At 38.7% G+C, this 22299-nt stretch overlaps 1 protein-coding gene across 9 annotated transcripts in view; it reads right to left on the bottom strand.

Moving 5' to 3' along the window:
- Positions 1–22299, bottom strand: part of LOC123704962 (potassium channel subfamily T member 2) — a 128533-nt gene that overhangs the window by 46013 nt on the left and 60221 nt on the right. For 2 of the 9 annotated variants that reach the window (XM_045653480.1, XM_045653483.1), the window contains exons 1-2: positions 7269–7308; positions 6589–6761 (exon numbers count right to left, since the gene is read on the bottom strand). The exons of the other annotated variants lie outside the window; for them this stretch is intronic. In XM_045653480.1, the coding sequence (XP_045509436.1) occupies positions 6589–6659 (71 nt within the window). In that variant the 5' untranslated portion in view covers positions 6660–6761; positions 7269–7308. Of the gene's footprint in view, positions 1–6588; positions 6762–7268; positions 7309–22299 lie in introns of those variants that run through there. 9 annotated transcript variants of the gene reach the window in all.

Here is a 22299-nt window from a genome sequence, read left to right as displayed (position 1 = left end):
TTCTTAGTTAAGTTAATGTAACAGTATGTATGTTTTAGTTCCTATTTTTTAAATTGAAAAATGTTGTTGTTTAGAAGTCAATATTGTTTTAGTTCACCCTCAAGTTTATATTGTTTACGTTGAATTTAGACTAAGAGTAAGAGTTTCTATTGTTAACGTTGAGTTTACAAGTATGTTATAAGAATTACTTTGTGTTTATTAGGTAAAATGTACTTTTCAACTGAATTGTTCTATAGGTTTATTTTTGTTTAGAAAAGCACTAGGTGCTTTTGGTGGGCGGGATGTTCAATACCGTCTACGTTTAGTTCCTTATCGCAAACTAGATGGCGCCACGTTAGAATATCTCGAAGTTGTAACTCGCTTGTGATTTGTTTTTTCTATGTCATATATATAATTTTGTTTTGCTTAATAAAAAGCCTTACCAGCAGCAGTGGTGTTTTATTCGTGAAAGTGAATTAGTGACAGTGTACGCAGCGACACCTTGTTTGCAGTTTGTATCATAGTTTAGAATTTTCGGTTATTACAAATATTGATTCACAAAATAAAACTTTCCTAATTTTATAAATGAATTCGCAGTCTTAAATGTATATAGGTTTTTATGTATTATGAAACTGTATTTGGTATTTATTTATCTTTTATAAAAGTTGTACATTTTATATCCGCAAGTATCTATCTCATAAATATAAGCACGCACCGTAAAAGGAAAGGAAAAAGGAAATTCAGTTATTTCTTGACTTACAACGTTCTACGGAAAATGTTAGTTAGTAAAGTAGTGTTCATAATATATAATATACTCGCAGAAATTTTAGTTAACTTCGCTATCCATCACAATGTTGAGTGGGAGGTGATTTAACTCTTGTAGAACGAACGCTGTCACTTGCAGTCTTTGGCTATTAGTTTGCTTGCTAAATCGTCTTCTGCCTTTACCTTGTTAATATCCGATTTAGTTAACGAGCTTTCAATATCCCTTACAGTAATTATTTTACTTGTGTATTCAGATATCTTAGACTTGGATTCAATTTTATCACGATGATTATCTTTAGGTTTATCAAGATTGAGTCTCTTGTTTTAATACAGAATCAAAGGAATTTGAAAGCTTTATCGTGTATATAATAGATTAAAGATACTATAGCAGAAATAATTAATGTTTACAATGAAGCGTCACCGGAGCCCATTGTGACAATTATTATATTGTTTCATGGACTCTTGCGTGTGCCAAATGTCGCGCTGGACCCCCGGGACCTCCGCCGTCATGACGTCATTATACACTCATTTCCACGGTGTCAACGTATCTACTATGTTGGTTACTCGTTGGCGTTTATTATGATGAAAAGCTAGCGTCCGAGGGCGGGTCAAACTGCAGTTTCAAATTGTAATTCTCTGAGTACAGTTCTTGCACATTGTATCAATATAATATGCAGGAACGGTGGCTTCGGCTTAAATTGAGCATCCTTGTACTGGATGTATTGTAATAAATGTAATTGATCCCTTACCTACTCTTTTGTGCTTTCTGAGATTTCAAAAATGGAAGCACTAATGAGTGCACTCACAGTAGATCAATATTTCGAAATTCAACAGCTGTTCACAGATACCTAAACATGTTACAGCATGTAAAATTTCAGCATCAGATTCAGATTAAGATAAAAAACACTGATATGAAACGTAGTATATCATATTGATTGAATATCATCAAACGAGGGTAAAATGAAGCAAGAATTTTGCTGGCTATTTTGCAAAGATTTAATTAACTTCCCTATATCTTTATTAATTAATATTCATTAAAAAGTTAAAAAATACGATGGCGAGCGCGTGCATCAATCCACGTAATTGATGCACGCGCGTAAGTTTCAGTGAAGATTGCAAATTACTGTTTTTTAATTAATACTCGATAGTAATTAAAAAACAGCATTAATAATCATGTAAATATACTTTCTTATGAGACTAACTGATAATCTATAATTGATTGCAAATTACAGTACAATTGGCGGGCAAGGAGGACATCCCATGTGATATGAAAATTGAACAAATTATTACTGCTTGAGGTTCTCGATTACCGTGATTCACATCGATGCAAATGTCACTAAAGTATGTCACAGCTAACTCGGTAACTGCATCTGTTGAATTTATTATGACTCCTTGACCAGATTATTTGTATGTCAGGACACAATTATTGCTACTTAAGCTTGTGCCCTAGTAACCTTAGCGGCCATTTCTCATTAATTAGATACTTACATTCTGTATTCGACTTTGATTATTTCCTATATTTCGGTCCGTCTTTAAATACTTCAGAGGTTTGTACATAACTCACATAACTACTAACAACTTAACGTAGAGATTTATTTCCAAGCCTCATAAAAAGTTTTAAGACTAAGATGTTACGGTATGTGGGCCTGATTCAAATAGGAATGAATAATTTATCAGATGCTCATCTTAAATGCTAAGCCAACGCGTAACATACAATTATTTTCTCACCAAAGTTATGAACGTCTCTCGTTTAGTTTTAAGTACGTTATTGTCATAAATAATAAGAGAACATGCAAGCTGAGACAGCTCCTCAGTCTCTAACTAATGTTTTTGTTAGCGTGTATCACCTTTTATAAACTTCATAAAATATTTAAAGTACTGCATCCTAATCTTATGAAGTAAATTTAATTACATTGTAAAGGGACAAGAAGCTTCAACAGAATGGAAATAAAAAGCAGTCTTCAGTCCGTTTTATTAAGATTAAATACAGCTTTCGAGAAAGGATTCTCTGACGAAGATAAAATACATATTTATTCCGCTCAAAGCATTGTATTTATTCATCTTGTTGATGCGCTACAAAGTTGATATTACATTTACTTTGTACCTTTACTCTTTTATCAAGTTCCTTTTAATGAATCTACGCTATTTTTAATTTAATAATTAGGTAACTTTACACAACAAGAGATAATTCTCTTGTTGTGTTAAAGCTATTTATTATATTAGTTAGTTTGTATCTGTCTTAATTTGAAAACAAAACGAACGAGAGACAACATTTTTTATATTTGTAAAGTTCAGAAGGAAATTGTGTCTTCTGCAATACCTAAAAGATAAAGGGTGAAATTAAAGATCAATTTGGAGTTCTTAGCCACAATAGTGGAGAAATATCTTCGGAATGACCACTTCCATTTCCATCAAGGATAGATAAGGACCATCTCGATAGGACTTCCGATTAAAGAACCGTACTCAATCGGGTGTGGGAGCTACAGACAGACTCACGTACTTATATATAACACTCCTCGTTTGAGTGAAAAAAATATCCTGGAAGCCAGAACTTATTACCTATAAAAAATCGTCAATGCATATTTTAAGTTAAACAAATGACTCGGACAATAATGTGATCACCCATTAAAAAAGTTAACAAAACCTATGTAACCTCTTTGGCGCGAATCCAAACGCATCTTGAAGCAATATACAATAGGTCCAGGTCAAGAGTATCTAGGCGTAGTTGTAATTTACGTTGTAGTTAAACCGGACCGAGACAAAAAAGAGTTATAATCTGGTATAGGACCAGATATTCTATCAAAATCTTCTTTAAATTGTCTTTAATTTCTTTAATATGTCGTAAAAATGTACCATACTTCTCCTCAGATTCTTAGATGGATATTGCTCGAACATTCCTAATCGAAGATCTTAATACAATTGACTCAATTGTTAGCTTATTATGCAGCAGCAACTGAGCTAACGCCAATTATGCAGTTTGATTAATATCACTTCATTGTTGCACTCGCTTCTCTTTTGGGAGATGTCGGATATGATCGACAGAATCGAACGTTCGATGTCTTTATTAGCTAAAATTGAATGTCCAAGTCGATTTCAACCAAATACCTACTAATGCCATAGTAATCAAATTTTATTGATTTGCATTTGGAGGTGCCAATTATATAGCGGACAAATGTTAATTATGTTTGTTGTTTTCCGATATGGAAATTATAGCATTTCGATACTAAATCGTTTTGTCGTGGTCTGAAACACCTGCAATGAATTCACATATGTCACAATTAATTCATCGTGAAATTACTATTGCAGTATCGTAATGTATAGAATTCTACATAAAACGTTTTCGGTTCCGTATTTATTGTTTCCTTATAACGATTTCATGCTAACTACTAGTTATTGTATTCGTGACTGTGTACAAATGGTTATTATTGTGACAAATTTGCCAGTAGGTATATAAAAGACGTATGTGTATCTAAGCGCTTGTATGCTTGCTTTTCTCTCACAACACGTCTCGCTCCCTAGGAAAACATGCCTCGTTGTAGAGAACAACTTCAGGCTGTTTTCAATTTCTCAATAGCCTCGTACGCATCACTGCCGCGAGCGATACCACGGTACACTGTTAGGTTAGGGGCTATCGCGGGAGCGGGAGCGTGCGCGACTGTGCAAAATGTTCTTTTCTTTTGATTCAGTTTCAAGATCAAGTTCAGCTAGAAGGGCAAGATCAACGTCCTCATGATTCGGGACAATTTAAACTGACTATAATAATTATAAAAAAAAGCTATTTTTTGACGCACATCCATTATTCTATCAATGGTTACAAACCATCGCCAACCATCGCCAACCATCGTCAACCAACGCTCGAGCTGTTCAAATACGGTGGTGGCCACTTAACATAATAGGTGTCTCTCCTGCCCCATTGACAGAAATAAAAAATACCTTCTAGAGCAGAGCGCTTCATCTTAGACTACCAGGAGTCGAGGATCGGGGTAAAGCGCTTCCCCATTATACAATGATACAAAAGTTTCACACGGAGCTACATCCCGGTCGCCGCGGCTCGCTGTGTCACCACAGGCGCAAGCCATTAAGGCCGACCCCCGCTGCTCCAATTACTTCCAAACAAATATTCATTCTTTAATCGAACTCTTCATATAATGATTTAATGGAAAATTTTTGGTATCTAATTTGATATGTTTGGGCTTAGAAATTATATGAGAACGGGAGCGTAAAGCGGGCCAAACTCAGTGTGTTTGAACTTAATTAATTTCTAAATTTGGAAAATACAATATTTATAATACAGCCAAAAATTTTCCATAAAAATACGTACGAATTTTATTTGTATTGTACACCCACTCGTTGTATCACAATAATTTATCTAACAAGCGGAAAATTGAGTGATTTATTAAGTATTGTGTTAAAATTTATGTAATACAAAGACGAACCACAAACAGTTTGCATAAATGATAAGTCAGCAAGTTTCCTGGAATTGGCTAAAGAATTGAAGTTTGTTTTACAACAGTTCCGACGTTTTAACTTTTTTCCCTTGAGACCTGACATTCTCGAATTTCCAAATGTTTTATTGAGGAATTATATTGTGTTATTCGTGCGTATGATAAACTTCGTCGTCATCGATCAATAGACGGACAACGTTAATTCATTGAAGAAATTGAATACCTTGTATACCAATATTAAAAGAGGCCAAGTACCTTAACTTGTATATTTGGAAGGACTGATCTGATCATGAAACCGGTAATAGCGGCTAGCACATTATATTCAACTTGTTTTGAATTTTTCACTCCGAGCCCAATTCTTCATATTTTATCCGTTTTTGGCTCATGCAAAACAATTTCAATCAAGAAAATTTTATATCCAAGAAGAAGAAGAATAAAAGCCATAAAGTAATTAATTATTATTGTAATAATATATGATCTTCATTCCTCGCCCGCGCCCCCGCGTAAGGTCGTAAAATGGAGTTGTCGTTTCGCTCACATATGCAACTTTATAATGTCGTTTGCGCTCAAAATGGCAATTTCGTTAAAAGTTCTTATAATAAGCTCACGAGGTTTACACCCTTGTTGTTTCAACACTGTTCTTTCAAAAGGTATGTCGCTTCGTCCTTGCTCCGGGCCAACTATCTTGTTATTCATCAAAGGTATTCCCTAGCGTATCTACTCCACACAAAGCAGTCAATGTTTAATATGAATACCTTGCCTCTGAACTTCCTGTTTGTCTTTTTGGAATTCCCTGATCTCTCTGCCGAGTGTTATAAATTTTGTAAGTGTTATTACAACTCAAGAAAATATTGACTATTCGGGAATTTTGCACCAACACGCATGTAACGCTAAACTTTTCTAGGTCTAGATCATTTTCATCAATTTCAGTCTGCTCTCCATAAAGATGAGTAAACATAGAATCGATTTGAGCAAAATCAAACTCAATTTTCATTCAACAAAACTTGTTACAAGCGTTTATGAATTGTCAATATCCTCCCGACGCCGTTTCATCTCACCAAATCTCTCGCACTTTCCCGTGACCTTGGCTCAAACAATAAACCGACAACAATTTCTATCACAATTGCTTTCCAGGATTGAAGACGAAGAAAATCTTTCACTGGAAGAGTCGCTCACAAATCATTTCTTATCTATGGACACGTTTTGTGCCAGTGTGGTGCCAGTTAGTTTATATAAGTAATGTTGCTTTAGTGTGTTTAAAGGGACTTTTTGCGCTAGTGTATTAACGTTTAGTATATTTTTATAGGCTGTTTGTGTTCGTGGTATTATGTAAATTGTAAAGTAAAGGCTAGTAATTTATCTGCAACTGGTAATTATAGTGTGTAGAGTGTTGCTTTACCTCGGTATCCTGTCGTAGCTGTCCCATCCAGTCAAGCAGTTATACGAACTGTATCTGCTCACGGCCGTCATCGTTAGTTTTTATTTCATACCACAGTTTCACGGATTTATCTAGCTTTAAAGCGAGCTAATTGGAGCACGATAAAGCCGCTGTGCTCCGCCCTCAGGGTCGGACTATAAAAGTAATTTACGCTTTGTAAATAAAATAACAAATATAAAGAAAAAGGGAACGCTCTAGGCTCTTATAAATAACGGAGGGATAAAGCGGAGAATACCAACAATTTTATTTCATTAGGGTATAAAGGCATTTATCGAAATGTACTCAACGCGGCACACTAGAGCCAAAGTGAGTAATGATACGCTTTTAACGTGAAAAAGCACTCGCAGTCACACTGCACTCGCTAACGGCCATTCGCGACCACTCCGCTCCAATAATATTTGCAAACTTTCATTGCCAATATTTACGGTGGGTATACAATAAAGCTCGATTTCAATGAATACGAAATTAACCCGAATGGTTCACAATAGCAATAATTAACAATAACAAACAATAGAAATTGAAATATGCAACAAGTAGAAATGAAATGAAAGAGTAAATAAACAAGCACAATTATTGTAGGTCAATTAAACTAATACGTTCGCGCGCACGAATTGAGTCATTAATTAGAAATGTTTGTTGACCTGCGAACAGGACACGTGCGTCGCGGACCGCGCCTCGGCTTCGACTGGGACGCCTCCGCCGGTTCACGGGTGCCAGTTGCCACTCCGACACGGCTTTGCTAGGGATACCATTAACAAAGCCAAACTTTAGACGTAACTGGGCCGTTTCTCAGTTTTTACTAGAGATCCATTGAGCTGTCAACTAGCTGCACCGAGTTATCTCACAGGATGCATACACTCTCCCATAAGAAGTACCTTCATGTTCTATGTATAGATGAAAATATGGCTTTATGTGTAGGTGCACCTTTTTTAATTCGGTTTGCCCCCAAGAGGGTAACAACACAGAACAAGGTATTTTTGATAGCTTGGACCAAGTCCATTTCCCTAATAAAATTCTTTCAAACTGCTTTTAGGCATTTCTGCTGGATGCATTAACAATCACCATCAGCAGTTCACTTCTCCACAGCTATACTATACTTATCAACAAAATACAAAAACATCTCATCTTCCACACTCCGTAACGTATGGTTACCGCTCGTAGGCGGTAGGACCCCGAAGCATGATTACCACATTAGCTCTAAATATTGTTACTTATGCAAATGTATACCTTCGCGAATTACCCGGTAATGGTCTCGACGTACAGCTCGGAGCTAAATTGGTACTGTCTCCACAACAAGCCCACAAACACGCTTAATTCAACATTAAATATGTATCAGTTATTTTAGGACTCGATATGGGAATATTGACGTTGAAAAGTTAAATTAAGGAAATCTCGGAATGGAAGTGCAGCTGCATGTCAATGAAGAGGTGTTTTTGTATTTTTTTTAATGTATTCTCGGGTCCAAAATGCATTTCCATTAGGATTCGAAACCTGGATTAATCGTATAGTGACTGCTGTGCTCTGTATTATGTACTTCTGCTCAGTATTTTATTATAGAAACATTTAATATTTAACTATATTTTCGACATATCAATTACACATAGCTGCAAAAGTAATCTTTATTTTATAATAACAGCAGACGTTATCGTCTGCTTCTTTTCATATTAAGATAGGTCAGATAGTCTGATCAGCGATTACGCATCTATCTCTATATAGTCATTAAAAGTGTTATCAGTGCAGTTTTATTTATAGGAAAGAAAGATGATATTAACGATATACGACCAGTTAAATAGAATGAAAACAACGTAAAGCTATAATCGATAGCATAATATGTTTCACAGAACGCTTTTTGGATCAATGTTTCACGCCAGTCAATCTACCAAATGCACCCTTTACTGAATTTCGCAGATGGAAATATGAGAACAATACAATATTCTAAAACTCCACAGAACAATGGCTCCAAAAATTCGGTGTAAAGGGTTTTTGTAAAAGCCCGTTGTCTATGAAGTCGTGCAAAGGGAAAGGCTTTTAAATAATCAATATCCATCTATTAATATAATTGCTGACTGAAGAAATTTTAATTGCTGTTAAAACTATTACTTATTCAAATTATAGTTGGCTCCGACTGAAAGTAATTTGCAAGAAATCAAAATGATAAATTAGATTATTTCGAACGAGAAACAATTTCCGAACAAGAAACCAATGCTAAAAGCCTACAGAAATCGAGATGTTTTAAGGGCGAGAAAGGTCTAAGCTTTGTTTTGAAGCCATTTGCCATTTGTCAGCTAATTGTATGCGCTATTTATCCTAACCTAACGGTTTTTAGAGCACTTTGTCATAGACAATGCTGCTGTTGACCGATTCAGGGATTAGGAACGAAATTACTATATACTAGCTGTGCCCCGCGGTTTTTGCCGCCCGCATTGCTTTGCATTGCTATTGCTTTGCTTTGCATTGCTGCATTGATATCTAAGTAGCAATCCTCGATAAATGGGCTATCTTACACCGAAAGAGTTTTTCAAATCGGACCAATAGTTCCTGAGATTAGCGCGTTCAAAACAAACAAACTCTTCAGCTTTATAATATTAGTATAGACTTATTGAAGTATCAGTAACTATTTTGTAATCTGTGCTTGTTAACGGCTTCAAATATTCAACGATCATAATATAGTTGTTGATATTCTGAATTCTGTTTTGTGTGACGTTTCGCGACATGAAATTATGAATAACTGAGGACATAATTAACTTGAAGACGTGACTTCCTTAGCGGCTCTCGGATAAAAGTAAGCACCCTCGTAGAAGTCATATGTGCATACTAAATTTTAGCTAAATTCTACATTCAGTAGATTTTAATTAAATAAAAAATATCAAAGTTTAAACTGACTTTCAGATCCCTACATAGTATAAAACAAAGTTGCTTTCTCTGCCCCTATGTCCCTTTGTATGCTTAAATCTTTAAAACTACGCAACGGATTTTGATGCGGTTTTTTTAGTAGATAGAGTGATTCAAAAGGAAGGTTTTAGTGTATAATTTATTAGGTTGTAGACGAAGCGGGCGAAGCCGCGGGCGGTAAGCTAGTTTATAATATTAGTAGGGTTTAGGTTGTTGGTATACATTTGACAAGATTTTAAAAGAGCAACTATGGAGTTTCTTGGCAGTTCTTCTCCATAGCTTTTCGAATCAGTGGTAAATGTTAAAAATATATAATGCCGATTCGTAAGTGCTTCTAAAAGAAGTCTCATTGTACATATAAATGTTTGAGTTTGAGTTTGGTAGAGTCTTTCGAATAATGTTTATTGGATTAATTTAAGAAATTAGTTTACATTTATTAAATAATCGTGATGATTACGATTTCCAAAAACACAAATCGTAAAACAAAGCATAATGAAATAGTTGATTTGTTAAAACTTTTGAAATATAAGTCATATTATGGGACAAATATAAATACTCTATCTATGAATCCCGCAGAATAAGCCATACATTCCGCAACTTTATGTCCGTTGAAATGCAGTTCGATCCGGATTGAGCCAGTTATGTGCGATTATTTACTTTAGCTTCATTTCTGTAATGCCTGGCCCCTGAAGCCTTCGCGTGAACACATTACGGGAGTGACGTTTATTATGTGATGCAATATTACACACAATATAAAGTTATGTTTTGAAGAAATAGGTACTTTGAATAGAAATGGAAATTTTATATATACCATAATGTTTAAGGGCCCTTATAGTAACGATTGGAAAAAAAAATCTCGAAAAAAAATCCTGAAGTTACCTCTAAAATATCATTTAAATGCTCAATAACATTTTTCAATGTTAAAGCAAACACCAATTAAAATATAATATCCATATTATAACACAGATAATGATAAGAAAAGACTGAAATCATTTAACAAAGAAAATTTTCTTCGACAAAATATTAGAGCGAATATAATAATAAATATATTAATAAACTTTGATAATTTCTCTATCTCAAACAGAAGTTAAATTTCAATGAAAATCTTCCCTTTTGACTAAGCTCCTTCGTACACAAAACTTTTCAAATCTCGGATACCTTCTCGACGATTTCAGTCTCCACTCTCCAAGCGACTATCGCCACACAAATCCATTGAGGTTCGTATACTAGTCGCGTCACTGACGCTGATAAAAGTAAACTAAAATCGTCGAGTGTCGCAGATTTGAGTAGCTCTGTGTACGGAGGGCCTAACAGCTACTGTGTATACGATTTTATGGAATGAAATGAAAGTTCTTACTAAAGTAGCCAACTAAGAAGCTACAGATAAACGAATTATTCCGTCCTTACTTTGTGATAATCACATTTAATGTTACTAAGAGTTAAGGCTCTTATCTATTAGTTTAGTATCAAGTATTATGAATTGTGAATATAAAATTAAAATTCTAAATTAGTTATTCACAAGAGATACGTTAAAATTGCGTTTCTATATTTGCTCTAGCAATACATTTTGAACGAAGAAGTATAGAAAATAAATGTACACGGGTAGAGTAAACGGTAGACTGAACTAGCATACTACTCTACCAGTTCTCAGTATTCAACCAGTTTTAATACAGATATATATAAAATACTAGCTGTGACCTGCGGTTTTACCCGCAGTGCTTCATGTCCTTTCTCGGGTATCAAAATATCTCCATACCAAATTTCATGCCAATTGGTTCAGTAGTTTAGACGTGATTAACTAACAGGCAGACAGAGTTACTTTCGCATTTATAATATTAGTATGGATGTCAAACTGCCACGATGCTAGCCGATCTACTCTACCAATGGTGTCTACCTAAGTATAGTAAGTAGGAAAGTTAGTACTCTACCGCTCTACTCTACCGTAGAGTGGCATTAAATACTTTTTAACGGATTTTAAACGCTATATTTTATAATGATACTAGCCCGACGCACAAATACCTGTCTAAGCAATGGTTTGAACACATGACAACGAGCATGTTCACGAGGAGACTAAATAATAACATGAAATCGCTAATCCGTTAAAAACTTTAATTAGTATTATAAATAAAATGCAAACAAGAAAATAAATGTATGTGTTAATATTTCCCCATTCCGAGTGCAGAGCAAACAACAAACAAGCCTCCGCAGCGCTTGAACCTTAACAAGGCGCATCCTTACTACTCTCCCACTCTAACTCAATTATTGGGAGAAATCTCTTTCTGGAACAAAATTGTTACAGTTTTACAGTACTTTGAATATTACAAGCATTATTGAGATTTATATATAACTAGCGGTCCGCCCCGGCTTAGCCCGTGGTACATATTTACGTATACTCTACATAAGAACCATCCTCGTACTTTAAGGAATATAATACATAATGCATCTGTCCCTTACCCCACTTGGGGACACGGGACTTCACTTTCAATAGGTATAGGTCTACCAGAATCTGATGGCATATTTATATTTAAGAAATATAAGATTTTCATGTGGCAACTTATTTGACAACTATCAAATTGGTTGTCAAATTATTTGTCTTTTTTGCAGTTGATAAATAATTTTTAGGATTTTGTCTATAAAATCTTCGAAAATGTCGAAAAAGCCGCTGTGATCACAAGCAAGAGGTGTTGTTTATAATGTGTATAGAAAAATATTTGATGAAGAAGGGTCAAACACATCACAATTTTCAATTTAGAAGATTTTATTGGTAAATTGGACTAACCCGCTTTGATACTTTTAATTAAAAAATATTATATGTAGGTAACTATAATATTGTTTGTTGATTGGAATATAATTTTATGAAAACTTATTACAGGAGTTTCCAATACGGCTATTCGTCAAGTCCAAGCTGACCAAGTCAATTTTATAATGTGTGTATCTGTTAATACTTACGAAAATAAACATAGTTTTATTTTACTTTTATTTTATTTTATAAAAAATTATAAGCAGTCTAGTTTTCTATCGATATAACATCGATATTTTCACATGGCATAATGATAATGAACATACAAATATAGGTATGTGTAAATAATAATATGTATTACCTGTGTAAAAGTAATATGTATATTATACATGTAAGTATGTACCTACATAATATTAAGTGGATATCTCATTATTAAGTACAGTATTGTCCACTTATGTAATGTGACTAATGATATTGAGAGCAAACTAAAAAATAAGCAGTATCAAGATCGTTCAGTCCATTTTCCCTAGGGTTGCACACTCAAAATTTTGATTTCCCTAATTGCCATCAGATTCTGGTTTACCTATACCACTTTATTTTATTGAATAAATAAAACAATTAACAGTAAGCAGTTTGCATATAAATAATTAGAAACATTTAACAGCAGCCATATTATAATTATGAAATGTAACGTTAGATGGAGCTCTATCATAATGAGCGATGAATAAAATATATTCATTCGAATATTCAATGATTTTAAATCAAAATGTTGCGTGTAATGTGAAGTTAGTGTAGCCATTGTGTTTAGTAATGAATTAGTAAATAGCTATAACTATGAGAGAACTAATTACTAAGTGTGCTGTTTGTCCCTCTGGGTAATGGAGAAATACATTGACCGCTAAATACGCTTGTGTTTGCTTTGCGGTCAATGAATCTTAAAATGTCTGCTATAGCTAAAATTTGGGTAAATAAATAAACAGACAGATATATAGTTGGCTATTGTTTTATGGATTATTTTAATATAACCAAGCAACATTCAGGTAAATTATTATTTATACATGTTTTCCCATCACATGTTTTATGAATACTCTTTACTGTTTGTGCTACATCCGTATCGTCATAAAACGTTCCCATGTAACCTCACTATTATTTAACTCAATCTCACACATCTATCTCGGAATTACCAAACATTAGGTTAATATTACACGTACTTGAAATCTATACTAATATTATAAAGCTGAAGAGTTTGATTGATCGCGCTAATCTCAGGAACGGTAGGTCCAATTTGAAAAATTCTTTCGATGTTAGATAGCCCATTTATCAAGGAAAGCTATAGACTATACATATATCATGACGCTATAAACGATATTTACCACAGTTACTTACTATAAAGCTGTAAGCTTACGCAAAGGGCGAGGGGCTGCAGCAGCGGGGTTCTGTGCAGGTACAGCCTCTGCAAGAAAGACCTTAGCGGACATGACAGCCGCTAGGAAGGCCTTGTCGCGCGTACGGAGGGAATCGGAGCTCGAGGCTAGCGAGGAAACGCAGGTCACCCGAGCCTCTCGAGCCGGTACCTCCCGCGCTGGAGAAACTGGGGACGGACGTCTTGCCGACGATTCTACCGCGGCCCTCCAACGCCGTATAGAGGAGAGCCTGGATGCCATCGAGCAGGTGCGTGCAAAATCGACAAACCTAAGGGTGGCATTCAAACGTTCCCTCAAGGAAGCCTCGGACACCATTCAAGAAGCGGCGGTGCTTCTTGCACAACGTACTGCATCAGAGGAGACGCGGCAGCTGCAAGCTGCGAACACCCAGTTACAGGCGGAAATCGCGGGCCTCCGAAAAGAGATGGGAGAGCTTAGGGCTATCATAGGGACCGCACAGCCCATGCAAACGCGAGTGGACTCTGATCTGACCGCGGAGATTTTGCGGCAGGTTGGGGGAATGGTGGACGCCCGGTTAGAAGCGTTGGAGTTGCCTCCAAAAAGGTGTGTGAGGCCCCCATTGGCGGGGGATGGCAGGGTTGAGGGAATGGCGGTTGGGCAAGCCCCAACCGAGGACTTTCCTCCTCTTCCGCCGCCAAAGCCCCCTAATGGGGCACCAGCGAAAGGTGCTGCTCCAGCAAAGGCGAGAAAACCGGAACAGCCTGCTGCGCAGCCTGCAAAACCGGGTCCAGCTGCAAAAGCCAAGGGGAAGGGCAAGGGGAAGGCTGCACGGCAGCCGGAAAAGACCAAGCCAGCTGACAAGGCTGTGCCCACCACTTCTTCTGCTCCCCAGTTGCAGCAACGGCTGGAGCAGGAATGGACGGTCGTCGGAAAGAAGGGCAAGGCGAAAAAGAAAAAGAGGCCGGCGCGAGTGCGCTCGAGGGCGCAGAGGTTGCGCAATCCTTCGTCCTCGGCTGTCGTTATCGCTCTGCAGCCAGGCGCAGTGGAGCGAGGCGTCACCTTCCTCATCGGACCGCGCTCGAGTATAGACGTGTGACACCGCTCGCTTGGATTTTGCAAAAATATTTCTCATCGTGTTCGTGAGTAATAGCCACGCACACAAGCCACCAACACTACCGTGCACACAGAGATAACCTACCAACTAATATCATGATTCGTTCGCCTACGAAGTCGGGCTCGGACTCGGCGCTAAACATTAACCGAGATACAACTCCGCCACCGTCTTCGTTTGTAAATCAGCGTATGAAACGTCGTTTAGAAGAAATAACCAGAGCGGACTTTGATGAATTCAAGGAGGAAATACGGCAGATGCTGTCAAGTTTCAAGATCAATTATGACAAAATCGAAAATACATTATTAAATATTGAAAAAAATATAGCGTTTCGGAGTGAACAACAAGACGAGATGGAAATTAAGATAAAGTCACTAGAAGAACACTGTAAAACGAATCAAGAAACGATCTTGGCCTTGCAGCAACAAGTTGATGAACTCCAACGTTGCTCAAAACTTACAACCATCGAAGTTAAAAATATACCCAAAAAAGATAAAGAATCAAAACAGGACTTGCTGGCGTATGTCTCTAATATTTTTAAAAGCCTCAATATTGACTTGCAACCATCTAACATTCGAGATATATACCGAATTCCGGGCAAACCCAATACCAAGAAACCTATAATAATTCAATTATCGGACTTACACGTAAAACATCTAATATTTAATACATTGAAAACGTATAACATTAATCATCCGACGAACAAATTAAACTTGACGCACGCTGGATTTTCGAGCTCCGAACCTATATTTATAACTGAAAATTTAACTGCAAACGCAAGGAAACTTTTTTATCATGCTCGGGAACTAAAGAAAACTAATAAAATCAAGTACTGCTGGATAGTGGACGGCAAGGTCTTAGTCAAGCGGGCAGACGGAGAAGCATCAAAGGTCATAAAATCCTTATCGCAACTTGAACAATTTAATGCATTGAAAATATGACTAAATTCACTAACAATTAATAAACATAAATACCTCCAACAGATTTATATTATTACATTATTTTTTGTTATTTGCACAAATATGTTAAATTTATCATTTCTCATTTACGTTTTAGTTTTAATGGCTTTTGTGAGCCAAGTTTATACGTTATTTTTATTAAGTTTTGTCATTTTTCTCAATATTTTTGTACTAACGAACATGAAACGGAATTTTTCCAATATAACAATTTCACACACATCATACTACCACAAATACCACAATCATCATATTCACAATAACTACGCCGTTCAACCTATTACTTTCAAAGTCTTTGTTAAAAGTACTGATTCACACAATTCGTTATCTTCTAACACAGCATACTTATTTTGCGTATACCTCCATAGTGAAAAAATAACTTTACAAACATTTTTGAACATTGATGTGACACAAATCTATAACCTTATAATTCGATAATATTTTTGATTTACATGATAACATAGATAGATTTTATGTGTCTACAAGCCAAAGATGCAGCCCCTCTGACTGTAAAAAAATGATAAAATACCCGGCTAAGTATCTTAAAATAATAACACAAAACATTAGATCAATTAATTGTAATTTTAATAGTTTTTCAGTTTTATTACAAATGATAAACATAGACCTTGATGTTTTAGTTTTAACCGAATGTTGGCTCAAAAGTAATAACCTTATACCCAAAATAGACCATTACTTTATGTATCACACACAAAATAACAAAAATCAAAATGATGGCATTGTCATTTATATTAAAGATAATCTGAATCATTCTGTATCCGAAATCGACTTTCTGGATGGCTCATGTTTGGTCTTAAAACTAGATAACGACACAGCAATCGTATGTATTTACCGTTCCCCGTCTTTTATAAGTACGACAAATTTTTTGGCATCTTTAGACTCTGTACTAAATTCACTATCAACAACAAAAACCATTGCAATTATTGGTGATATAAATATAGATATTGCTTGCACGCCACTTGACTCTCAAGCCTCTGATTATCTGAACTTATTAGCCTACCATGGTTTACTACCTGCCCATAATCTGCCCACGCGTGACTCAAGTTGTTTAGACCACGTGATACTCAAGTCTAATTATGAAGCCCTAACCCTAATCCTTGATTCAACCGTTACAGATCATAACAGCATATTATTGTGTCTTAAACATACTGGAAGTTTCTCAAAGCCTAGACATAGTAATGTTTTCAATAAAATTAATTACGAACAACTTGATCGAGATATAAAAAGTTATAATTTTCAACACATAATACAACTAACCGACGCTGAACAGGCTACAAAATTTTTTATTGACTTGATTATGAACTTTATTAAAATAAATTCGTCCATTGTAACTGTGTCTAGGCGTAAACAATTAATCAAACCATGGATGACCCCTGGGCTCCTAAAGTGTATTAAAAACCGCGATTTGCTACACAAAAACGTTAGATCTGATCCCAAGAATGATATTTTGAAGTTGACGTACAAAAGATACAGGAACTTCTGTAACAAATTATTAAAAAAAGTTAAAAGAAATTTCGAAAAGCAAGAACTTAGCGATGCTGGTTCTGATAGCAGACGTATCTGGCAGATTATAAGGAGGGTTACGAACTGTGTACAGCAAAAAACGACTTCTAACGATTTATTGCAATTGTCTTCGTCTCCACAGCTATCAGTAAATGTAGTGAATGAATTCTTCGTTAACGTTGGTGTGAATCTTGCTAGTAAAATTAAATCACCTAGTTTTATCTCGGAAACACATATCAATAGCTCCGGTTCATCTCCCTGCACATCTTTCGTAATTCTTCCAACACACCATAGTGAGGTGGAATCGATTTTGACGTCTTTAAGATCAGACTGCGCAGTGGGGTGGGATAAAATTTCAACTGGTTTGCTCAAGAGGCATAAAGTTCAATTAATACCTATCCTAACACATATTTTTAATCTTTGTATAAACTCTGGATCATTCCCTACTTATTTAAAAAAATCTATTATTCACCCCATCTTCAAAAGCGGCAGTGGTAACTGTGTCGCCAATTATCGTCCAATAGCCGTCTTGCCTATAATGTCTAAAATATTGGAACGAATAATAAATAAGCAGTTGATCAATTTCCTAGAACATAAAAATCTATTATCTCCAAATCAGTACGGCTTTAGACGTAACATGTCCACTTCGAAAGCGGTACTAGACATTACCAATTATATTATCAAGAATTTAGATCATAAAAAAAAAGTCATTACTATTTTTTTGGACCTTGCCAAGGCATTCGACACAGTTGCCACTCCCCTGCTTTTACAAAAGCTTGAAAAAATGGGCGTTAGAGGACATTCACTTTCGATTTTTGAAAACTATTTAAGTCATAGAACACAGTGTGTTAAAATTAATAATATCGTAAGCGATGAACTTCCAATATCACTCGGAGTCCCGCAAGGCAGTGTGATCGGTCCGACCCTGTTTTTGGTATACTTAAATGACCTTTGCCAATTGGATCTCCAGGATGGTAAAATATCTGCCTTTGCCGATGACACAGCCCTAACTTTTATAGGCGACTCATGGCCAGAGGTTTTTCGCAAAGCACAGGATGGGTTTAATATAGTGTCAACATGGCTAGCTAAAAATCTCTTGACCTTGAACACTGATAAAACTAATTACTTGGCTTTTTCTCTTCGGCAAACATCTCAACCCCCCCTAACTTTATGTCTATACGCTCATATTTGCAACAATCCGATTGATCAGCACTGCAATTGCCCCAGACTCACTCGACAATCTAGCACTAAATATCTGGGTATAACTCTTGACTGCAATCTTTCCTTTTCTTTACATATAGAACAACTTCAAAATAGAGTCAGAAAATTGATCTATATCTTTAAAACTCTTCGCCATATTGCTGACGGTCAAATTATGAGACAGGTCTACTATTCGTTATGCCAATCGGTTTTATGTTACTGTATATCAGCTTGGGGTGGTGCGCCTAAGACTCATCTCCTGAAGCTTGAAAGAGCTCAGAGAGCTATTTTAAAAGTTGGTACTTTTAAAAAATACAGATTTCCGACAGCTGACCTGTACAAGAGCCTTAAAGTATTGACTGTAAGGCAACTTTTTATATTACATACTGTTCTTTCACAACATTCTGTAACTCCATTTCAAAATATTATGAAAAGACGCAAGGATAGAATTTGCGAAGTTGATAAATGTAATTTCGTACACTCCAAAAGATTTAATTGTTTTCTGGCCCCTTCATTATACAACAAAATTAATAAAATATTACCTATTTATAAACTCCCCTACGGTACTTGCAAAACGCAAGTCACTAATTGGCTGCTAAACCTTAGTTATCAGGAGACCGAAAATTTAATTTGTACAATGACTTAATGAAAGTTTTTCATTCATATTATACATTCTTTTATATGCATACACATCTACATCCACTCAAACACACACACACACATTCACTTACACATACGCAGACACAAACATACTCAATACACACATGCACATACACTAACTTATGCCCACACATAATCACTCGACTCCTTTCATGTTCATAAGTAACTTAAGATACCTATTAGTTAATTTCTTTTATATTATCTATGTCCCAATTTAAAAAAAACAAATTCGTTGACTTAATTATTGTGATGACCACCTGAGATGTTTTTCTTTTTTTCATATTATATTATACATTATATGGGGAAGGAACTGTCATCTTTAATACAGGTTACCTTCTCGGTAACCTAGCAAAGATGCCAGTCTTGAACCGATGATTGATACATACCTATCACTAAACATAATATGTACAACACCTAATGTATTTAGCTCTAAGGTTAGGTTAAGTTTGTTTGAATAAACGAATTTGAATTTGAATTTGAATTTGAACCTATGCTTCTATAATGGCTGGATCACGCCAAAAGATCGATCTGGCGGAAATCGGTGTAGGTGCGCTGCGGTTCAAGCGTGCCGCGACTGGGGCAAGGATCTTAGAAGTCCCTGGTGCCGCAAGCTCGAAGGAGGCAGATGCTCTCGCTGCAAAGCTGCGGGAGATTTGGGACGAAGGCACCGTCAAGGTTTCCAGGCCGGTGAAATGCGCTGAAGTGCACATCATCGGCTTGGACGACTCGGCGGCTGTTGAAGATGTCGTGGCTGCGATTTCTCGGGCAGGAGAATGCCCTACAGAACACGTTAAGTGTAGTGGACTGCGCGTGGGCTCTCGCGGCTCGACTTCAGCCTGGGTGAGCTGCCCGATAGCCGCGGCAAAGAAGGTGGCACAGGTAGGCCGTATCCAAGTAGGGTGGATCTCTGCAAGTGTCACGCTTGGCAAGGTGAAGCCACAGCGTTGCTTCCGCTGCCTAGAGGTGGGGCACGTAAGAGCCGAGTGCAATTCGCTCGTAGATAGGAGCAACGTCTGTTTCCGATGTGGAGAAACAGGCCACAAGGCCGGGGAATGTTCTGCCTCCGCCGCTCGCTGCGTTCTATGCTCCGAGGCCAAGCTACCGGCAGGCCATCGGCTCGGGGGCCCAGCTTGCAAGGCTCCCAAGCGGAAAAGAGGAAATCGGGGACGCGATGGTCCAGGTACCGCACCGTGTCCTTGTCCCGCGCCCGTCGAGGCGAATGTGACGGTTAGCGAAATGGAAACGCAGTAATGGCTCTACTCCATTTCCTCCAAGGCAATATCAACCACTGCGCCGGAGCCCAAGATCTTTTGCTCCAGAGTCTGACGGAGTGGCGGATAGATGTGGCGGTGGTGGCTGAGCCCTATTTCGTGCCGTCCCGGGACAACTGGGCGGCTGACTTGGATGGACTGGTGACGCTCGTAACGCAGGGCGGCACAGTAATGGAAAGGGTAGTCCGGCGGCGGGGTTGTGTCTCGGCCTCGATCAAGGGTAACACAGTGATCGGGGTCTACTTCTCTCCCAACCGTGGCCTGGATGAATTCGAGCGGTTCCTGGCAGATCTGGGGGAACTGATTGACCTAGCTCCTTCGCAGCCCGTGCTTCTGGCCGGAGATTTCAATGCCAAATCAATGGCATGGGGATCATCGGTGAGAAATGCGCGGGGTGCGGTGCTGCAGGACTGGGCGGTCGCGGCTGATCTCTCGGTCGTAAATCGCGGGAGTGAGCTTACCTGCGTGCGGCAAAGAGGGGGCTCCATCGTCGACATCACCTTCGCTAGCCCCCCCCTTGCAAGGCGAATTACTGACTGGAGGGTTGTTACTGATGTGGAAACGCTGTCGGACCACAGATACATCCGCTTCAGCGTCTCTGCGCCATCCGCGTTTCGCGGTGAGCCTTCCCTAAATGGTGGACGTCCGCGTTGGTCGATTCGTAGTCTCGATCAGGAACTCCTAATTGAGGCTGCCATAGTTCAGGCATGGATCCCTGCACCGCGGATCGCAACAACAGTAGAGGACGATGCAGCGTGGATGGCTGATGCCATGGCGCAGGTGTGTGATGCGGCCATGAGTAGAGTTCGCTCGAATCCGCGCAGAAGACCGATGTATTGGTGGTCCGCCGAAATTGCCCAGCTGCGCGCATCCTGCGTGGCTGCGAGGCGGGCGTACACCAGGCACCGGCGCCGGAGTGGACGGGATGAAGTGGAGGAAGCGCAACTGTATGCCTCCTACAGGGAGTGCGTTACCTCTCTGCAGGAGGCAATCAGCAGCGCCAAGGATAGAGCATGGGAAGAGATGCTCGAGGGTCTGAACCGGGTGCCGTGGGGTCGGCCGTATAAACGGGTGAGGCAGAAGCTCCGCCCGTGGGCTCCGCCTCTGTCTCAGTCTCTCGAGCCCCGTCTGCTAGAACAGGTTGTGGTGTCTCTGTTCCCGGACCGGGGAAGATACTCTCCTCCGCCGATGGCGGCGACACCTGCATCACAGGAGGAGCCTGCAGAAGAAATCCCTGCCGTTACCCATGAGGAGTTGGAGGCGGCAGTTATGCGGCTTAAAGGGAAAAACACTGCTCCTGGACCTGACGGGGTACCTGGTCGAGCGTGGGTGCTAGCGTTGGAAGCCCTCGGGCCCCGTGTGGAGCGGTTATTTTCGGCTTGCCTTGAGCGGGGCCAATTTCCCCGTAGGTGGAAGACAGGGAATTTGGTCCTGTTAAGAAAGGAGGGGCGCCCGCGCGATTCGCCCTCAGCGTACAGGCCTATTGTATTGCTTGACGAGGTGAGCAAGCTTTTTGAGCGCGTTTTCGCAGCTCGCCTCGTCAACCATTTGGAGGGAGTGGGACCAGACCTCAGCGGGAACCAGTTCGGCTTTCGCCGTGGTCGGTCCACACTCGACGCGATATCTCGCGTGAGAGCCACCGCAGAAGATGCGGCCGCTAGTGGAGAAGTCCTCCTGGCGGTGTCTTTGGACATCGCCAACGCGTTTAACACCTTGCCGTGGGGCAGTATCCTGCAAGCTCTCCACTATCATCGCGTGCCGGGCTACATGGTGCGACTGCTGCGGTCATACCTATCAGATAGGACCGTTGCCTATCCAACCCGCGATGGATGGAGTGAGAGGGAAGTGTCGTGCGGTGTCCCACAGGGGTCGGTCCTCGGGCCTCTTCTGTGGAACATCGGGTACGACTGGGTCCTACGCGCCACTAACCTCCCAG

The sequence above is a fragment of the Colias croceus genome, chromosome Z (assembly GCF_905220415.1).
Source record: "Colias croceus chromosome Z, ilColCroc2.1".
In the NCBI taxonomy this organism is placed as follows: domain Eukaryota; kingdom Metazoa; phylum Arthropoda; class Insecta; order Lepidoptera; family Pieridae; genus Colias; species Colias croceus.
This window is presented reverse-complemented; position numbering and strand designations above follow the sequence as displayed.